Below are 16,100 nucleotides of genomic sequence, written 5' to 3' on the forward strand. Positions count from 1 at the left end.
ACATATAGTAGCTCATTGAAACAGTCAGTAACACACCAAACTGCCTCCAAACATGTTTATAACAGCACCATCTTTAGAAGTTAAAATACAACCTGGATTTTTCCTGACATTCTGACAGCTAATCTGCATATAGCTTTTAGCAAAACTATGTGTATTAACTCCAGTACAAGAGGGCCATAATGGACCTAAGTTGCTCACCTGGACTATTTAACCTTAAATATATGTATAACACACTGAATTAATGGTAACAACAGTTTCTGTGTTTAGTGTAAACTAGTCCTTAAAACGAGCACCATCTGGACAAAATTGGGAGAAGATCTTACACAGATGCTAAGACTAAGTTCCATGACCAAGTTTCATGAAGATCCACCAAGCAGTCCATGACAAGAAGTCAGTTAAAGTCATTTAAAGGTTTTTCTATATTTAGCTGTAGCTACCCTAAAAAAGGGCTGAGTGACCCCATTTGATAATAATTAAGAGAGGACTAATTATGCCACACACAAAAGTTTGATGTAAAACGATCAAACTGTTCATGAGAAGAAGTTGTTAAAAGGTGTGTCTACATGATGTTATAGTGGCCCCTAAAATGAGCCCAAATCTGATCAATATCAAGGATCTTATTATGATGGTTCAGACTAAGTTTGATGGAGATCAATGAAGTGGTTCATGAGAAGATGTCATTTAAAATTATTTCTATTTTTTAGCAATATCGGACCCTAATTGTCCCTATTAAAACAAAACTAGGACAAGACTTGAAAATGCTACTCACAAAGTTTGATGAAGATCAATCAAGTGGTTCATGAGAAAAAGCCTTTTAAAGGTATTTCTATTTTAAGCTCCAGAAGCCCCTAAAAGGGGCCAAGTGCCAACATTCAAACACATTTGGAGAGGACCTTACAATGATGCAATAGATCAAGTTTGGTGAAGATCCATTCAGCAGTTCATGCAAAGAAGTCATTTAAATGTACCTTCATTAATGCCGGACCATGCACCTATACAACAGCTCATCCTGAACCTTTGGTTCAGATGAGCTAAAAAGAGAAAAGCAACAATTTGTATGGACCCAATTTGATCTTTGACCTCCAAGTGTGGCAAATAGTTGTAACATGCAATAAGTCTATCTTTCAATGGGTAAAAAAACTGTTAAAATGACATGGTCTTTGATCTCACTGTATGACCTTGACTTTGAATCCACATGGCACAAAGTTTTGACATGCACTCTGTGAGATGATTATGGAAATTTGTGGGGGTTTTGGTGAGTGTGTGTGTAGGGGGGGGGAGGGTGGTTATGTGGATTCTGCACTCCTCAAATCACCTCATCACCACCCAACAGTATTCCAGCTTTAAAGTCAATACCTTGAACAGTGTCTAAGTTGTGCTCTGGACACAAAATACAAAGGACAGTTTTGAACTCGATTTGTGACATTAACCTTTTTAATGTGCTACGCACATCGTCTCATCGCCACCTACCTATATGCCAAGTTTGAAGTCTATACCTTAATTGGTTATCAAGTTATGCTCTGTACAAAAACTATGAGACAGATTTGACCTCACTGTGACCTTGACCTTTGATCTACAGACGTTGTTCATGCACTCTGCACATCATCAAATTGCAACTTACCTATTTTCAAAGATTGAAGATTGAAGTTGTGCTCTGGACACGAAATATGAAGGACAAATTTGACCTCTGAGAACCATTTGTGACCTTTACCTTTCACCTATAGACCTGGTTCATGTGCTCTGCACATTGTCTAATGGTCATCTACCAATATACCAAGTTTAAACCATGAATGGTTATTAAGTTATGCTCCGGACATGAAATATGACAGACGAACGGACAGACGGATGGGCCATCACATAATAAGTCTGTTTTTTTTTTTTTTAAAAAATGGGCATATAACAACCACAAAATATCACCTATTTAACCTTTGATCTCAATACATGACCTTGACCTCCAATAATATTAAACCTTCGTGCCAATTTATTCATAGATCATACAAAGGAGTAAGCAGATATAAAGTACACACAAAGTACTTTAACACTTGTGCTTTTTCCCAATATTATGTAAAAGATAATGCATATTAAGTCATAAAGTTCTCAAGAAGCAATATGTTTTTCTATTATTATATATAATATTTCAGATATAGTTCGCTATGTTATGTATGCTGTCTAGAGTGTTTTGCATGTTTAAGACTGTTTCAACAGACTTGGTAAAATGAATCACACCTATCATATTTTTTACATTCGAGAGGAAAACCACATTTATTTCCTGCCTGTATATACAGATATTGGTCCTGTCCTGGTGGGAAAAGCTTGCATGCAAATATACATTACATCATTATACAACAGTTTCAACAAGCAGCAAAATGGTCACTCCAAATTTATGAACAGTTCTAGTTTAATGAGTAAACTAGTTAAATGAGTAAACTCTAAAACATTTTAAAACAAGAGCTGGGTGTAAAACACCTATGCCCCTCATGATGGCTTGTCCCATTGTCACCTCTGACCTACTAATCCCCCTAAAAAAGGGGTCATCAATTTCATAACAAGGTTCAGGCCCCTGCTGCCTTAACCTTTGATTTACTAACCCCTAAAAAACAATAAGTGTCTTCTAATAATTAAGCTAAATCTTGCTATTAAGTTTAAACATTCTTCAAGTGGTTCTCAAGTAATTGAGGGGAAACCATTTTCAATGTTCAGGTCCCTGTGACCTTGACCTTTGACTTACTGTCCCCAAAAACTGTAGGTTCATTCACTTCAAAAGCCCAATCAAGCTACCAAGTTTGAAGGTTCTGGGTCAAGTGGTTCTCAAGTTATTAGGCAGAAACTGTTTTCAAGGTTCAAGCCCTGTCATCTTGACCCTTCACCTACTGACACCCAAAACTATACAGGTCATCTACTTCATAAGCCCAATATGCTACCAAGTTTGATGAGTCCAGGTCAAGCAGTTCTTAAGTTCTTGGGTGGAAACCGTTTTCAAACTTCAGAACCCTGTCACATACGACCTACTGACCCCCAAAACTACAGGGGTCATCTACTTCATAGGACCAATCATGATACTAAGTCTGAAGTTCTGGGTCAAGTGGTTCTCAATTTATTGGGCAGAATGTGATCACTCTACCCAAAGACAGACGAACCAAACTGACCAACACGACTGACAGGTTTAAAGCAGTATACACGTGGTTCCTCGAAGGGGGGAATAAATAGGAATGTGTCCATACAACATGGATGCTCACTTTTGTGATGTTAGGACACAGTAGTTACTAGTAAGATCTATGTGAGTACCGACACTAAATTTGACAATGGAACAAATATACTGGTCTAACGGTGTACACCTTAATATTATTTCCTATACACGGCTACTAAACCCTAGCTCCATCACCAAAAAGTGGTAATAAGGAAAAGAGCTATCGACATTTCTGTGGTGCAGCTATTGCCAGTTTCAAAATGTAAACAGGTGAGTAAAATTTATATTTTACGTTACATTTCCGTTGATATAACTTATTTAAAAAATCAGAGAATGTAGTGCTGCGTAAGAACATTTTTTACTATAGACTGACTGTAATTTCGTTAAGATATTATGTAAAGTGTGGTGTCAAGAGGTTTTCTCCTGATTCTGAAGTTTGTAAATTTTTGATATCTGTATGCATTCTAACAAAATTTCGATGCAAAGACACATTCTATGAACACTATTGCGTAAATGTGTATGATACTCACACAGACATACATTAGTATTAATAAAATCTCCCGTAAAAGAGAATACACCAGCATTTTTAAAAGTGGTGGCGCTTTCGCCTCAGTGATGGTGCTATACAGTAGTGGTGGCGCTAGCGTAAGAACGTCTGACTACAAATCAGTAGTATTATTCATGAGAAATAAGGTATGATGATAGGGATTGTCATTTACCTTTTTCAATTTAATGTCTTAAAGATATTTTAGATTTAAGAGAAGCATGTGTGTGAATAATGATGGAACGACTAATCTTTTAATCACATTATAAAACTTTTATATATTCAAATATCATGCAGACACTGTTCATCCGTTGCAGATGGGAAGTCTCAAGTGAAAAAGGAAAAGGGAAAAGTGGATCTCTCCTAACAACTTAAAGAAGATCAATATCTTGCCAAGCCTTATTCTTTGAAGGGATTAATTCAAATGAACACAACTATCCCACTGAAGGCAAGTTCTACAACAAGAATACATACTCCTCCAAAATATGTCACTCAAAAAAGGCTTAATTTGTTCACCAATCAAAAAAAAAAGGTACCGTATTTTCCCGTATTAACGCCCCCGGGGGCGTTACATTTTCCAAAGAGGGGGCGTTTATTTGAGGTAAAAAAATAAAAAATGAAAATTTTTACACAACTTAAAAACATCGTTCAAACTAGCTGTAAAGTGTTTCTGTGTTGTTTAATCCCCCCAAAACGTAATTATTTGGCATCCAATTTAATGCAGTTTGTCTTTTATGCATTTAAATACGGTACCTCGTGTATTCCATGTCTGGCTTTTTGACACGCTCGCGACACTACACATTACGTCATGACCCAAACAGCTGTGTACTCCGATAACATTTTCCTTAGTACATGCGGGTAGCTAATTGCGCAATACACAATGTCAATGGTTTGACATGCTGCTGTGCCTGTTTTTAAATTAAAAGTTCTTAAAACTGCCGAAGAAAAGGGTATATCGTAAACACATTGCTGCAAGTTTGTTTAAAGTCGGCAGGAAGCGTGTGTGCGAGTGGTGTAAAAACAAATCAAAAATGTATTTACCGTTTAATTTTCTGTTACGTACCGTACTTAGTACAAATGTTTTGGACTTACGGTACATGGACTGTTTAAAAGTGTGTTTAATTTTTAATACATTGGACTTTAGTACTGTAAATTACTTATTATGTGGACTTATAAAAATGAGGTAGGTGATTTTTTCCCGTTCTTGTTGACTTTTTTTTCCTCCAAAATGGGTGGGGGGGCGTTAATTAGAGGGGGGCCTTAATTCGGGAAAATACGGTAATAAAACTGAAACCACATTCCAAATAACACAAAACTTTTGACAAGTCAGTCATTTTCAAATCAACACTTTCAACACTTTACGATTGTGACACTTAACTGTATTAATTTGCTGCATGTGAAGACTCTATCATTAATTAGGCAGATAAGTTGATTGATTTTTAACAAAGAGAAAACCATTTCAAAAGTATTATTAGATGTTTTGGAAATATTTGAAAAAGAAAAATTAATGCATAAAATTAGTTCCTGTCATTTCAGAGTGGCAGCCAGGAAAATTCCACATGCTGATTGTTTCTAGATGTAATAAAATGATTCAATGCAGATTGAGATCAGCAGCTTAGATTTCTCGAGGAAATGGACATAGGAAATATTATGTGGTGGACACTTTTATTTTGGAAATGCTTAGCTACCAGCTGTTGTCTTTTCTGTGCGTGTTTTTTATTGATTGGAGATTAGTTGGTTATATGAGAAAAAAAACTGTTCAATTTTTTCATATCTTAAGCAAGGTAGACGTGTAAGTTGGTAGCCGCAATTGAACAGAAAACGCATGCCATAGCCACAGCGCCACAACTACTGTATAGCGCCATCACTGATGTGATAGCGCCACCGCTTTTAACAAGAGCTGTCACTAATGGTGACAAATGCCCTCCGCAGCACCTTGACCTTTGACCTTGTGACCTTGACCTGGTGACCCCAAAGTTAATAGGGGTCGTGTACTCAATAAGTACTATCAGCATGTGAAGTTTGAAGGTCCTAGGTGCAGTGGTTCGCGAGTAAAGTGCCTTCATGCAAAAAGTTAAAGTTGTGACGAACGAACTAACGAATGGACTAACGAACGGATGGACAGTTGAAAACTAATATGCCTCCCTTTGGGGGCATAAAAAAACTGGCATATTCCTTTTAAGGGAAATTTCATTACTAATAATGTTTGCCTGTGTAAGTATCATAGATATTTAGACCATTTGCATGTGCGATAATGTTTTTCTAGTGTGTCTATGCATCAAATTACAGATCCAATACAGACAGATATCAAAATGTAAACGTGTGACTCCACAATTTTCTTAATATTTTCTTGGTAGAGAGTGAGTAATATGACCTACATGTTTCAAATGTCAAACTGATGCTAAAATATTAAGAAAGTAGGTCAGTATTAAGAAAGTAGGTCATACGTCACTTTCATGGTCACTGAAAGTCAGTGCTAAGATCGGTGTGTAAAACTGTATAAGTCATCCAAATTTCAAGGCTGTATCTTAAAAAACTCAGTAGGTCAAGGTCATAGTCAAGTGACCCCTAATTACTTGTGGTCATCAGTTAATTATAATTAAACAGTCTAGGAAATATGATCAGATAATTTCTGAAGTATTTTTCCTATATAACTCATATACAAGTGACCCCTGGGGCGGGGCCTCTTTTCACCCCAGGGGCATAATTTGAACAATCTTGTTACAGAACCACTAGGCAATGCTATAGATTCTATACCAAATATCAAAGGCCTAGGCCTTGAACTTTCAGACAAGAAGATTGTTAAAGTTTTTTCCTATATAAGTCAATGTAAAACTTGGGACCCAAATGGCATTCATGGCCTCTTTTCACCCCAGGGGCATAAGTTGAATAATTTTGGTAGAGGAACACTAGGCAATGCTACATACCAAATATCAAAAGCCTAGGCTGTGCAGTTTCAGGCAAGACAATTTTTAAAGTTTTTTTTTCTATTTAGTCTATGTACAACTTGGGGCCCCCTGGGTTTGGCCTCTTTTCAACTCGGGGACATAATCTGAACAATCTTGGTAGAGGACCACTAGGCAATCCAACATACCAAATATCAAAGGCCTAGGGCTTTTGGTTTCAGTTAAGAAGATTTTTAAAGTTTTTTCCTATATAAGTCTATGTAAAACTTGGGACCCCCAGGGATGGGCCTCTTTTCACCTCAGGGGCATAATTTGAACAATCTTCATAGATGATCATTGTTTAAAGGAAATTGTGGACTGACGCCGGATGGATGGCGAGCGATCACAAAGCTCACCCCGAGCACTTTGAGCTAAAAATATAAGACAGAATATAAACATTTACAGTTTGAAACTGGTGATAGCTGCACCACCGAAATACGGATAGCTCTTTTTCTTATCTAGGGTTTAGTAGCTGTGCTATACAGTCTATAATAAAAATGTACAATTTTTGCAATGTAGTCACACATAGCTAGGCCCATTTCAGAGCGCAAATCCTCACTTCATTTTGAAGAATTATCTTAAAACTGACATAAAATGAAGAGAAAAATAGGAGTCATGTATTTTCAAAGACAGATTTTTTCTGTACATCTTCTTACTGCAAATGACCTGTTTTGATTACTACTTACACTAAAACTGAGTTTTAATTTACCAAACATTACCCTTTCTCTCATTTTTCCTACCAAAACATCAACAAGAGACCTTAACAGGCCTAAGATGCTCACCTTAAGAGCACCCTGACCACCTGACCTTGTTTCTAAACAGGTTTGGTGAAAATCCTTAAAGCAGTTCATTAAAAAATTATTTATAGTTTTCTTTTCCCCCTATATTTTGCTGTGATGCCCCAAAAATGCATAACCATTAGGACAAACTTCATGATACAAGTTGTTTAATTCTTTTTTTTATTCTAATTCGAACTTGGGTGTCCCCTAAAAGGGACTGAGCAGAACCATTACAATGATGTAACATATTAATTTTGATGAATATCCATCAAGTGGTTCATGAGAAGAAGTCATTTAAACCCTTTTCTATTTTTAGCTCTAGTGGCCCTTAAACGATGCCAAGTGCACCTCTTTGAAAAAATTTGGGAGAGGACCTTACACAGATACTACAGGCCAGGTTTGATGTGAAGATCCATCAAGCAGTTTATGAAAAGAAGTCATTTAAAGCAATATCTTTTTCCAGCTCTAGTGGCCCTTGGGTTCGAGCCCCACTGAATTCTTCATATAAGGAAGCCACCCAGCTGGCTTACAGAAGGTCAGTGGTTCTACCCTGGCACTCGCCTGTGATTAAATAAAGCAAGGAGGGGAACCTGGGGTCTTCCTCTACCAAGGCTGGAAAGTCGCCATATAACTATAATTGTGTTGGTGTGATGTTAATCCCAACAAATAAATAAATATATCATATACACGTCACACACATGGGCATGGTCATATTTGAACCTAGGGCAAAAATTTGAACAAATACTTTAGAAGTCGAACCCTGATATCATACGCCAAATATCAAGGCTCTAGCTATTATGGAATCAGAGAAGAATATTTTCAATGTTTCTTTATATAAGCTTATAGTATATATATGTCACACCCAGGACATGGCCATTTTTGATTCCAGGGCATTAATTTGAACAATTATGGTAGAGAGTCACAATAGCTCACCATGAGTGCTCAGACTCAAAACTTAAACGGATTGATAGCTGACTGACCAATGTTACATGCTTGTTATGCAAACAATCAAATTTTGACGATTAGCGAGTGATCATGTGCCAATTAACAACCACATTATCTATAACTAGAAATTGCTTTTGTAAAAAAGCACATGTCTCCCCCAATGCAAAGTCCTATAGGCAAGAAGTCAATAGGGGTCAGGAGCGAAAGTCAAAGAGACACTGATGGTTGGCTGCAATAGGGATCATCTACTTGGCATGTCCAGTCATCCCGCTAAATTTCAACACTCTTGGCCTAGTGGTTCTCAAGTCACTGTTCAGGCTCCTGTGACCTTGACCTTTGATCAAGTGACCTCAAAATAAATAGGGGTCATCTACTCTGCATGTCCAATCATCCTATTAAGTTTCAACATTGTAGGTCAAGTGGTTCTCAAGTTATTTCCAAAAAATTATTTTACATGAACAGGCCACTGTGACCTTGACCTTTAATTGACTGACTCCAAAATCAATAGGGGTCATCTAATCTGCATGTTCAATCATCCTATAAAATTTCAACATTCTGGGTCAAGTGGTTCTCAAGTTATTGATCGGAACTGGTTATCAATGTTCAGGCCCCTGTGACCTTGACCTTTAACAGAGTGACCCCAAAAACAATAGTGGTCATTTACTCTGTATGAACAATCATCCTATGAAGTTTCAACATTCTGGGTCAAGAGGTTCTCAAGTTATTGATTGGAAATGGTTTTCCATGTTCAGGCCCCTGTGGCCTTGACCTTTAACAGAGTGACCCCAAAATCGTTAGGGGTCATCTACTCTGCATGACCAATCATCCTATGAAGTTTCATCATTTTGGATCAAGTGGTTCTCAAGTTACTGACCGGAAATGGTTTTCAATGTTCAGGCCCCTGTGGCCTTGACCTTTCACAGAGTGACCCCAAAATCGTTAGGGGTCATCTACTCTGCATGACCAATCATCCTATTAAGTTTCAACATTCTGGGTCAAGTGGTTCTCAAGTTACTGACCGGAAATGGTTTTCAATGTTCAGGCCCCTGTGACCTTGACCTTTAATGGAGTGACCCCAAAATCGATAGGGGTCATCTACTTTGCATGTACAATCATCCTATGAAGTTTCAACATTCTGGGTGAAGTGGTTCTCCAGTTATTTATCGGAAATGGTTTTCCATGTTCAGGCCCCTGTGACCTTGTCCTTTAACAGAGTGACCCCAAAAACAATAGCGGTCATTTACTCTGTATGAACAATCATCCTATGAAGTTTCAACATTCTGGGTCGAGAGGTTCTCAAGTTATTGATTGGAAATGGTTTTCCATGTTCAGGCCCCTGTGGCCTTGACCTTTAACAGAGTGACCCCAAAATCGTTAGGGGTCATCTACTCTGCATGACCAATCATCCTATGAAGTTTCATCATTCTGGGTCAAGTGGTTCTCAAGTTACTGACCGGAAATGGTTTTCAATGTTCAGGCCCCTGTGACCTTGACCTTTGACGGAGTGAGCCCAAAATCAATAGGGGTCATCTACTCTTTATGACCAATCATCCTATGAAGTTTCAACATTCTGGGTCAAGTGGTTCTCCAGTTATTGATCGGAAATGGTTTTCAATGTTCAGGCCCCTGTGACCTTGACCTTTGACGGAGTGACCCCAAAATCAATAGGGGTCATCTACTCTTCATGACCAATCATCCTATGAAGTTTCAACATTCTGGGTCAAGTGGTTCTCTAGTTATTGATCGGAAATGGTTTTCAATGTTAAGGCCCCTGTGACCTTGACCGTTGACGGAGTGACCCCAAAAACAATAGCGGTCGTCTACTCGTCCAGTCACCCCGCTAAATTTCAACACTACTGGCCTAGTGGTTCTCAAGTCACTGTTCAGGCTCCTGTGACCTTGACCTTTGATCAAGTGACCTCAAAATAAATAGGGGTCATCTACTCTGCATGTCCAATCATCCTATTAAGTTTCAACATTCTAGGTCAAGTGGTTCTCAAGTTATTCTCCAGAAATGATTTTACATGACCAGGCCCCTGTGACATTGACCTTTAATAGACTAACCCCAAAATCAATAGGGATCATCTACTCTGCATGTTCAATTATCCTATGAAGTTTCAACATTCTGGGTCAAGTGGTTCTCAAGTTATTGATCAGAAATTGTTTTCCATGTTCAGGCCCTGTGACCTTGACCATTGATCAAGTGACCTCAAAATAAATAGGGGTCATCTACTCTGCATGTCCAATCATCCTATTAAGTTTCAACATTCTAGGTCAAGTGGTTCTCATGTTATTCTCCAGAAATGATTTTACATGACCAGGCCCCTGTGACCTTGACCTTTAATAGACTGACCCCAAAATCAATAGGGATAATCTACTCTGCATGTTCAATTATCCTATGAAGTTTCAACATTCTGGGTCAAGTGGTTCTCAAGTTATTGATCGGAAATTGTTTTCCATGTTCAGGCTCCTGTGACCTTGACCTTTAACAGAGTGATCCCAAAATCGATAGGGGTCATCTACTCTGCATGTTCAATCATCCTATGAAGTTTCAACATTCTGGATCAAGAGGTTCTGAAGTTATTGATCGGAAATGGTTATCAATGTTCAGGCCCCTGTGACCTTGACCTTTAACGGAGTGACCCCAAAAACAATAGGGGTCATTTATTCTGCATGAACAATCATCCTATGAAGTTTCAACATTCTGGGTCGAGTGGTTCTCAAGTTACTGACCGGAAATGGTTTTCAATGTTCAGGCCCCTGTGACCTTGACCTTTAACGGAGTGACTCCAAATCAATAGGGGTCATCTACTTTGCATGTACAATCATCCTATGAAGTTTCAACATTCTGGGTGAAGTGGTACTCAAGTTATTGATTGGAAATGGTTTTCAATGTTCAGGCCCCTGTGACCTTGACCTTTGATGAAGTGACCCCAAAAACTATAGGGGTCATCTACTCTTCATGACCAATCATCCTATGAAGTTTCAACATTCTGGGTCAAGTGGTTCTCTAGTTATTGATCGGAAATGGTTTTCAATGTTCAGGCCCCTGTGACCTTGACCTTTGACGGAGTGACCCCAAAATCAATATGGGTCATCTACTTTTAATGACCAATCATCCTATGAAGTTTCAGTATTCTGGGTCAAGTGGTTCTCTAGTTATTGATCGGAAATGGTTTTCAATGTTCAGGCCCCTGTGACCTTGACCGTTGACGGAGTGACCCCAAAAACAATAGGGGTCGTCTACTCCAGCAGACCTACAACCCTATGAAGTTTGAAGGTTCTAGGTCAAATGGTTCTCCAGTTATTGCTCAGAAATGAAGTGTGTCTCCCCCAGAGGGGTGGGGGGGGGGGGGGACATAATTATACGACCCCTAATTTGCAAAACTTGTCAAAACTAAACTTTCATCCGGATGTTTTTTGCAAAATAAATGTGCATCTGCATCTAAAATTACAAGCTGTTGAACTTATGCATGTGTTCTATCCTGCCGAGAAACGTGTAATGCGAATTTGGTAATAATGCATCGGACACAAATCTAGCAATTAACTTATAATATTTAATATTCCCAAAGTAATAGTAGTTTACTACGTGTCAGTAAAAATAAAGGCTAGTGTAAAACATTGCACAGCGGGCCCAAAAAAATCAAATAACAGCCGCAGAATAGTGCGGTTGGCACGTGACGCTACGTCAAACTTATATTTTTAGTATCTACTTTTACTTTGATGTGTATGTCGTGAACAAACCATGGGTATATATCTCAATGAAATTCGGTTTTGATCCGATGCATACCTATGTTTATCGTTGATGGAGCCTCCATAAACTACATGAAAGCTGCAGGCCAATTACTGCTGCATGCATACAACTACGGATTAGATCGGACAGCTATGGTGTCTTTTTGGCAACATTGTGCATTGTTGCGTACAATTTAATACATTATCCTGGGCACAATTTGTTCATTGGGACTTAATTTCGTGGTTGAGATGAACCACGAAAATCATGCCCCCATGAATAATAATGATTTCATAGTACGTCCGTGAGCGCTGATTATATTTCTTTCTTTGTTTTCTTTCTTTTTTTCTTTTTTGTCTTGGAAAATTCGGGTGTCAAGAGCGTACAGCGTTATACCGAATACTGCAGTATATCGAAAAGTGTTATAAAGGGTTTCAAGTGTATTGTTCTGCATTTCGTTTTAACCATATTCAACGCTATTTAATATATTTTCAGTGAGTTATTAGTAAGTCCTATTCAAATTTGTGTTTATTGAATAAACTTTGGGCACCTGACATAAATGGCCCTGCTCGGTGCAACTCGTGCTGACCTTTGGAGCCAACCATAACTTTTATCAAGTAACTCCCATTTAACAATGTAGATGGGATTTTTTTTTTATCAATATCTGCCTGAATTCTTAACAAATAGCATGTGCAATATAAGTACATAATAAAGAATGGCTTTAACATTCTTAATTTATTCTGCAAGGCTTTACTTTACTGTATGGTATAGGTTTTTAAAAAGCATGACATTACCAATAACAACTAAGATCGCCGTGTCTGCAGACAAACTTCTAAACTATTTCCATGCTTTTAAGTGATTAAATGAGATGGTCACTGAAGTAGCAGTTTTGGGATTAAATAAAAGATATATAAAAAATTATATGATAATTATTAAATCATTGATTTACTTTCATTTTAAAACAAGAGCTCGTAGAACACGAAATGCCCCCCTTGATGCATTCAGTAACTGCACAAGGAACAGAAATTATTTGGTCACTGTACACAAAAGTTCTACTGTTCTGTATCAATGTGACCTTGACCTCTGACCTATTGACCTCAAAATAAATAGGGGTCATCTGCTGGTCATGATCAACCTTCCTATTATGTTTCATGACACTAGCAATTTCAAGTTAACGTCTGGAAACCGTTAAACTGTTCTGGGACACTGTGACCTTGACCTTTGGCCTACTGACCTCAAAATCAATAGGAGTTATCTGCTGGTCATAACCAACCCCTAACAACTTTCATCATCCTAGGCCCAAGCATTCTTGAATTATCATTCGGAAACCGTTTAACTGTTCCGGGTCACTGTGACCTTGACCTTTGACCTACTAAATTCAAAATCAATAGGGGTCATCTGCTGGTCATGATCAACTTCCCTATCAACTTTCGTGATTCTAGGCCTAAGCATTCTCAAGTTATCGTCTGGAAATGGTTTAACTGTTCCGGGTCACTGTGACCTTGCTCTTCTGACCTTAAACTCAATAGGGGTCATCTGCTGATTATGACCAACCTCCCTACAAACTTTCATGATTCTAAACCCAAGCGTTCTTGAGTTATCATCCGGAAACGGACTGGTCTACATACCGACCGATAATTATACAGACCGACCGACATCTGCAAAGCAATATACCGCTCCTTCTTCAAAGGGTGGCATAAAAAATTAAGTCATGAAATGAGGACACATGTAGAACTTTGTTTATTCTACCAAAATAAGTGATCACAGCTTGACATGTGCGGGATATGCAAATTAACTGGAAAAAATATGTTCGTCGAAAACGTAAATCGTGGGGATATAGGAAAATGTGAATATGCCCTCTGGCTGCCACGTTTTTTAATGAATCTGGATAATTTAAATAAGCTTAACAGGGGCCATTTGTGTAAAAATATTTTAAAATTGGGTCAGCAGTTTCATACAAGAGTTTCTACAATATACATATTGGGAAAACTGACCACACCCTCTGGCAGCCATGTTTTTGAATGAATCAAAATAATCTTAACAATCTTCATAGAAGGTCATACAAGGACCATTATTTCAAAATCGGACCAGCGGTTTAGAAGGTGATGTCATTTGAAGATTTTTCTATTTTTAGCTCTGGTGGAACCTATGTGCAACCGAGCAAAACCATTTGAACAAGTTTGGTAGAGGACCAGCCAAGGAACATCCAGGCCAAGTTTCATTAAAATCCATTCAGTGTTTTTGGAGGGGATGCTGTTTAAAGAAATTGTTGACAATTGTCCTACAGATGGACGCATGACGGACACCGCCTGATCACAATGGCTCACAATAAGCACTTCATGCTAAGGTGTGCTAAAAATGAAAGGACTTTACAAGGATACTACAGACCAAGTTTGGTGGTGATCCAACAAAAATAACAACTAGAGGCTCCATACCTTCCACTTTTTCCTGCCCCATATCACAGCACTGATGGCTGTCCAGTTGTATGGATCCATATGAAGTGTAGATCTGGAATATTTCGTTCCCCATAACATCATACAGTCCCATGGCCTTACCTCATAGGGAAATAAGTTAAAAAAGTTTTCGTCCGTAATATACTGAAAACAATTAAACAAATTAGTAAATTTTAAATGTATCGATTTTTGAAGACTTGCTAAACGCATTTTCCAAGGTACGCAAGAATACAATCATCATGTAATTCTGTCTCAATGTTACTATGACCTTTGAGATAATGAGCCCTGCAAAAAGCGGGAGTCATCAACTGACCACAGATAATAATCCTTTAAATATTATGCATATATCTGACTAAGTCTAGGACCATAACTCTTGCATTACAGACTGAAATCCCAAGCAAAACCCAAGGTGCACAACTTTACATATTATGCTGAACAAGAAACATGGAAATTCCACTAAAACTTTCAAACTTTGCATCACCCATAAAGGTTCTGTTTAAAAAAGGGTTAAACATACTTGACTGCAGCCAATAATGCCAGTTATTCAGCAGAAACAATTTTCTATTTTTAGTAACAGTGCCCATGATCCGAGAGACCCCCAAATATATTCCCAACCTTAGTTTTTGATAAAAGCTACCTAAACACAGTTTGCTGACAATTAATAGGTGTAGCCAAACTGGAGATAAAGAGCATAAACCATCTTTCTACTATTAGTATCAGTGTTCCCAAATACAATCTAAAGCCAGTTTTTCATATCAGCTTGCAATACATCAAATTTGGTGGTAGTAAGTCCTTAGATGCTGTAAACCACCTTTTAATGATCACAGTGAAAACATAAGCACCCCAATGTGGAGCAATATACACATGAAACAGTAATATGACCTTTGACCCCAAAGTGTGACCTTGACCTTGCAGCGAGCCATCCGAAACAGGTGCTCTGCATATCGTCTCGATGTGGTGAACATTTGTGCCAAGTTTCTTTGAAATCCTTCAAGCAGTTCAAGAATTTCAGAGCAGATGTGAAACAAACTGATATGACATTTGACCCCTAAATATGACCTTGACCTTGATGCAAGCCATCCGAAACATCGTCTCGATGTGGTGAACATTTGTGCCAAGTTTCTTTAAAATCCTGCAAGCAGTTCAAGAGTTACAGAGCGGACACAAAACAAACTTATATGACCTTTGACCCCTAAGTGTGACCTTAAAGCGAGTCATTCGAAACATGCGCTCGGCACGTCATCTCAATGTTGTGAACAGTTGTGTCAAGTATCTTTGAAATCCTTCAAGAGGTTCAAGAGTTACAGAGCGGACAAGAAATTGCTAATGGACAGACGGACACTCGGACAGACTGATGGACACCAGGGGTATAACATAATACATCTTTTCGGGCGAATAAAAAGGGGCTTTTTTTGTTTTGGAACCTAAGTCATTCAACTGGTGTGTGAAGTTTCATTTAGCTGTGATGTAAAGTTTCTGTAAACTAACTTGCTGACAATCTCAGAGAATTTTGTTGA

General features: G+C 38.2%; 1 protein-coding gene across 1 annotated transcript in view; it reads right to left on the reverse strand.

The window, feature by feature from the left end:
• The window catches only part of LOC123527402 (uncharacterized), a 168,468-nt gene that overhangs the window by 30,245 nt on the left and 122,123 nt on the right, over window positions 1-16,100 (reverse strand). Inside the window, exons 9-10 of the mRNA XM_053522602.1 lie at window positions 14,566-14,727; window positions 2,227-2,312 (exon numbers count right to left, since the gene is read on the reverse strand). Of these exons, the coding sequence (XP_053378577.1) occupies window positions 2,227-2,312; window positions 14,566-14,727 (248 nt within the window). The remainder of the gene's footprint in view (window positions 1-2,226; window positions 2,313-14,565; window positions 14,728-16,100) is intronic.

This window comes from Mercenaria mercenaria, chromosome 14 (genome assembly GCF_021730395.1).
Source record: "Mercenaria mercenaria strain notata chromosome 14, MADL_Memer_1, whole genome shotgun sequence".
NCBI classification, from domain to species: domain Eukaryota; kingdom Metazoa; phylum Mollusca; class Bivalvia; order Venerida; family Veneridae; genus Mercenaria; species Mercenaria mercenaria.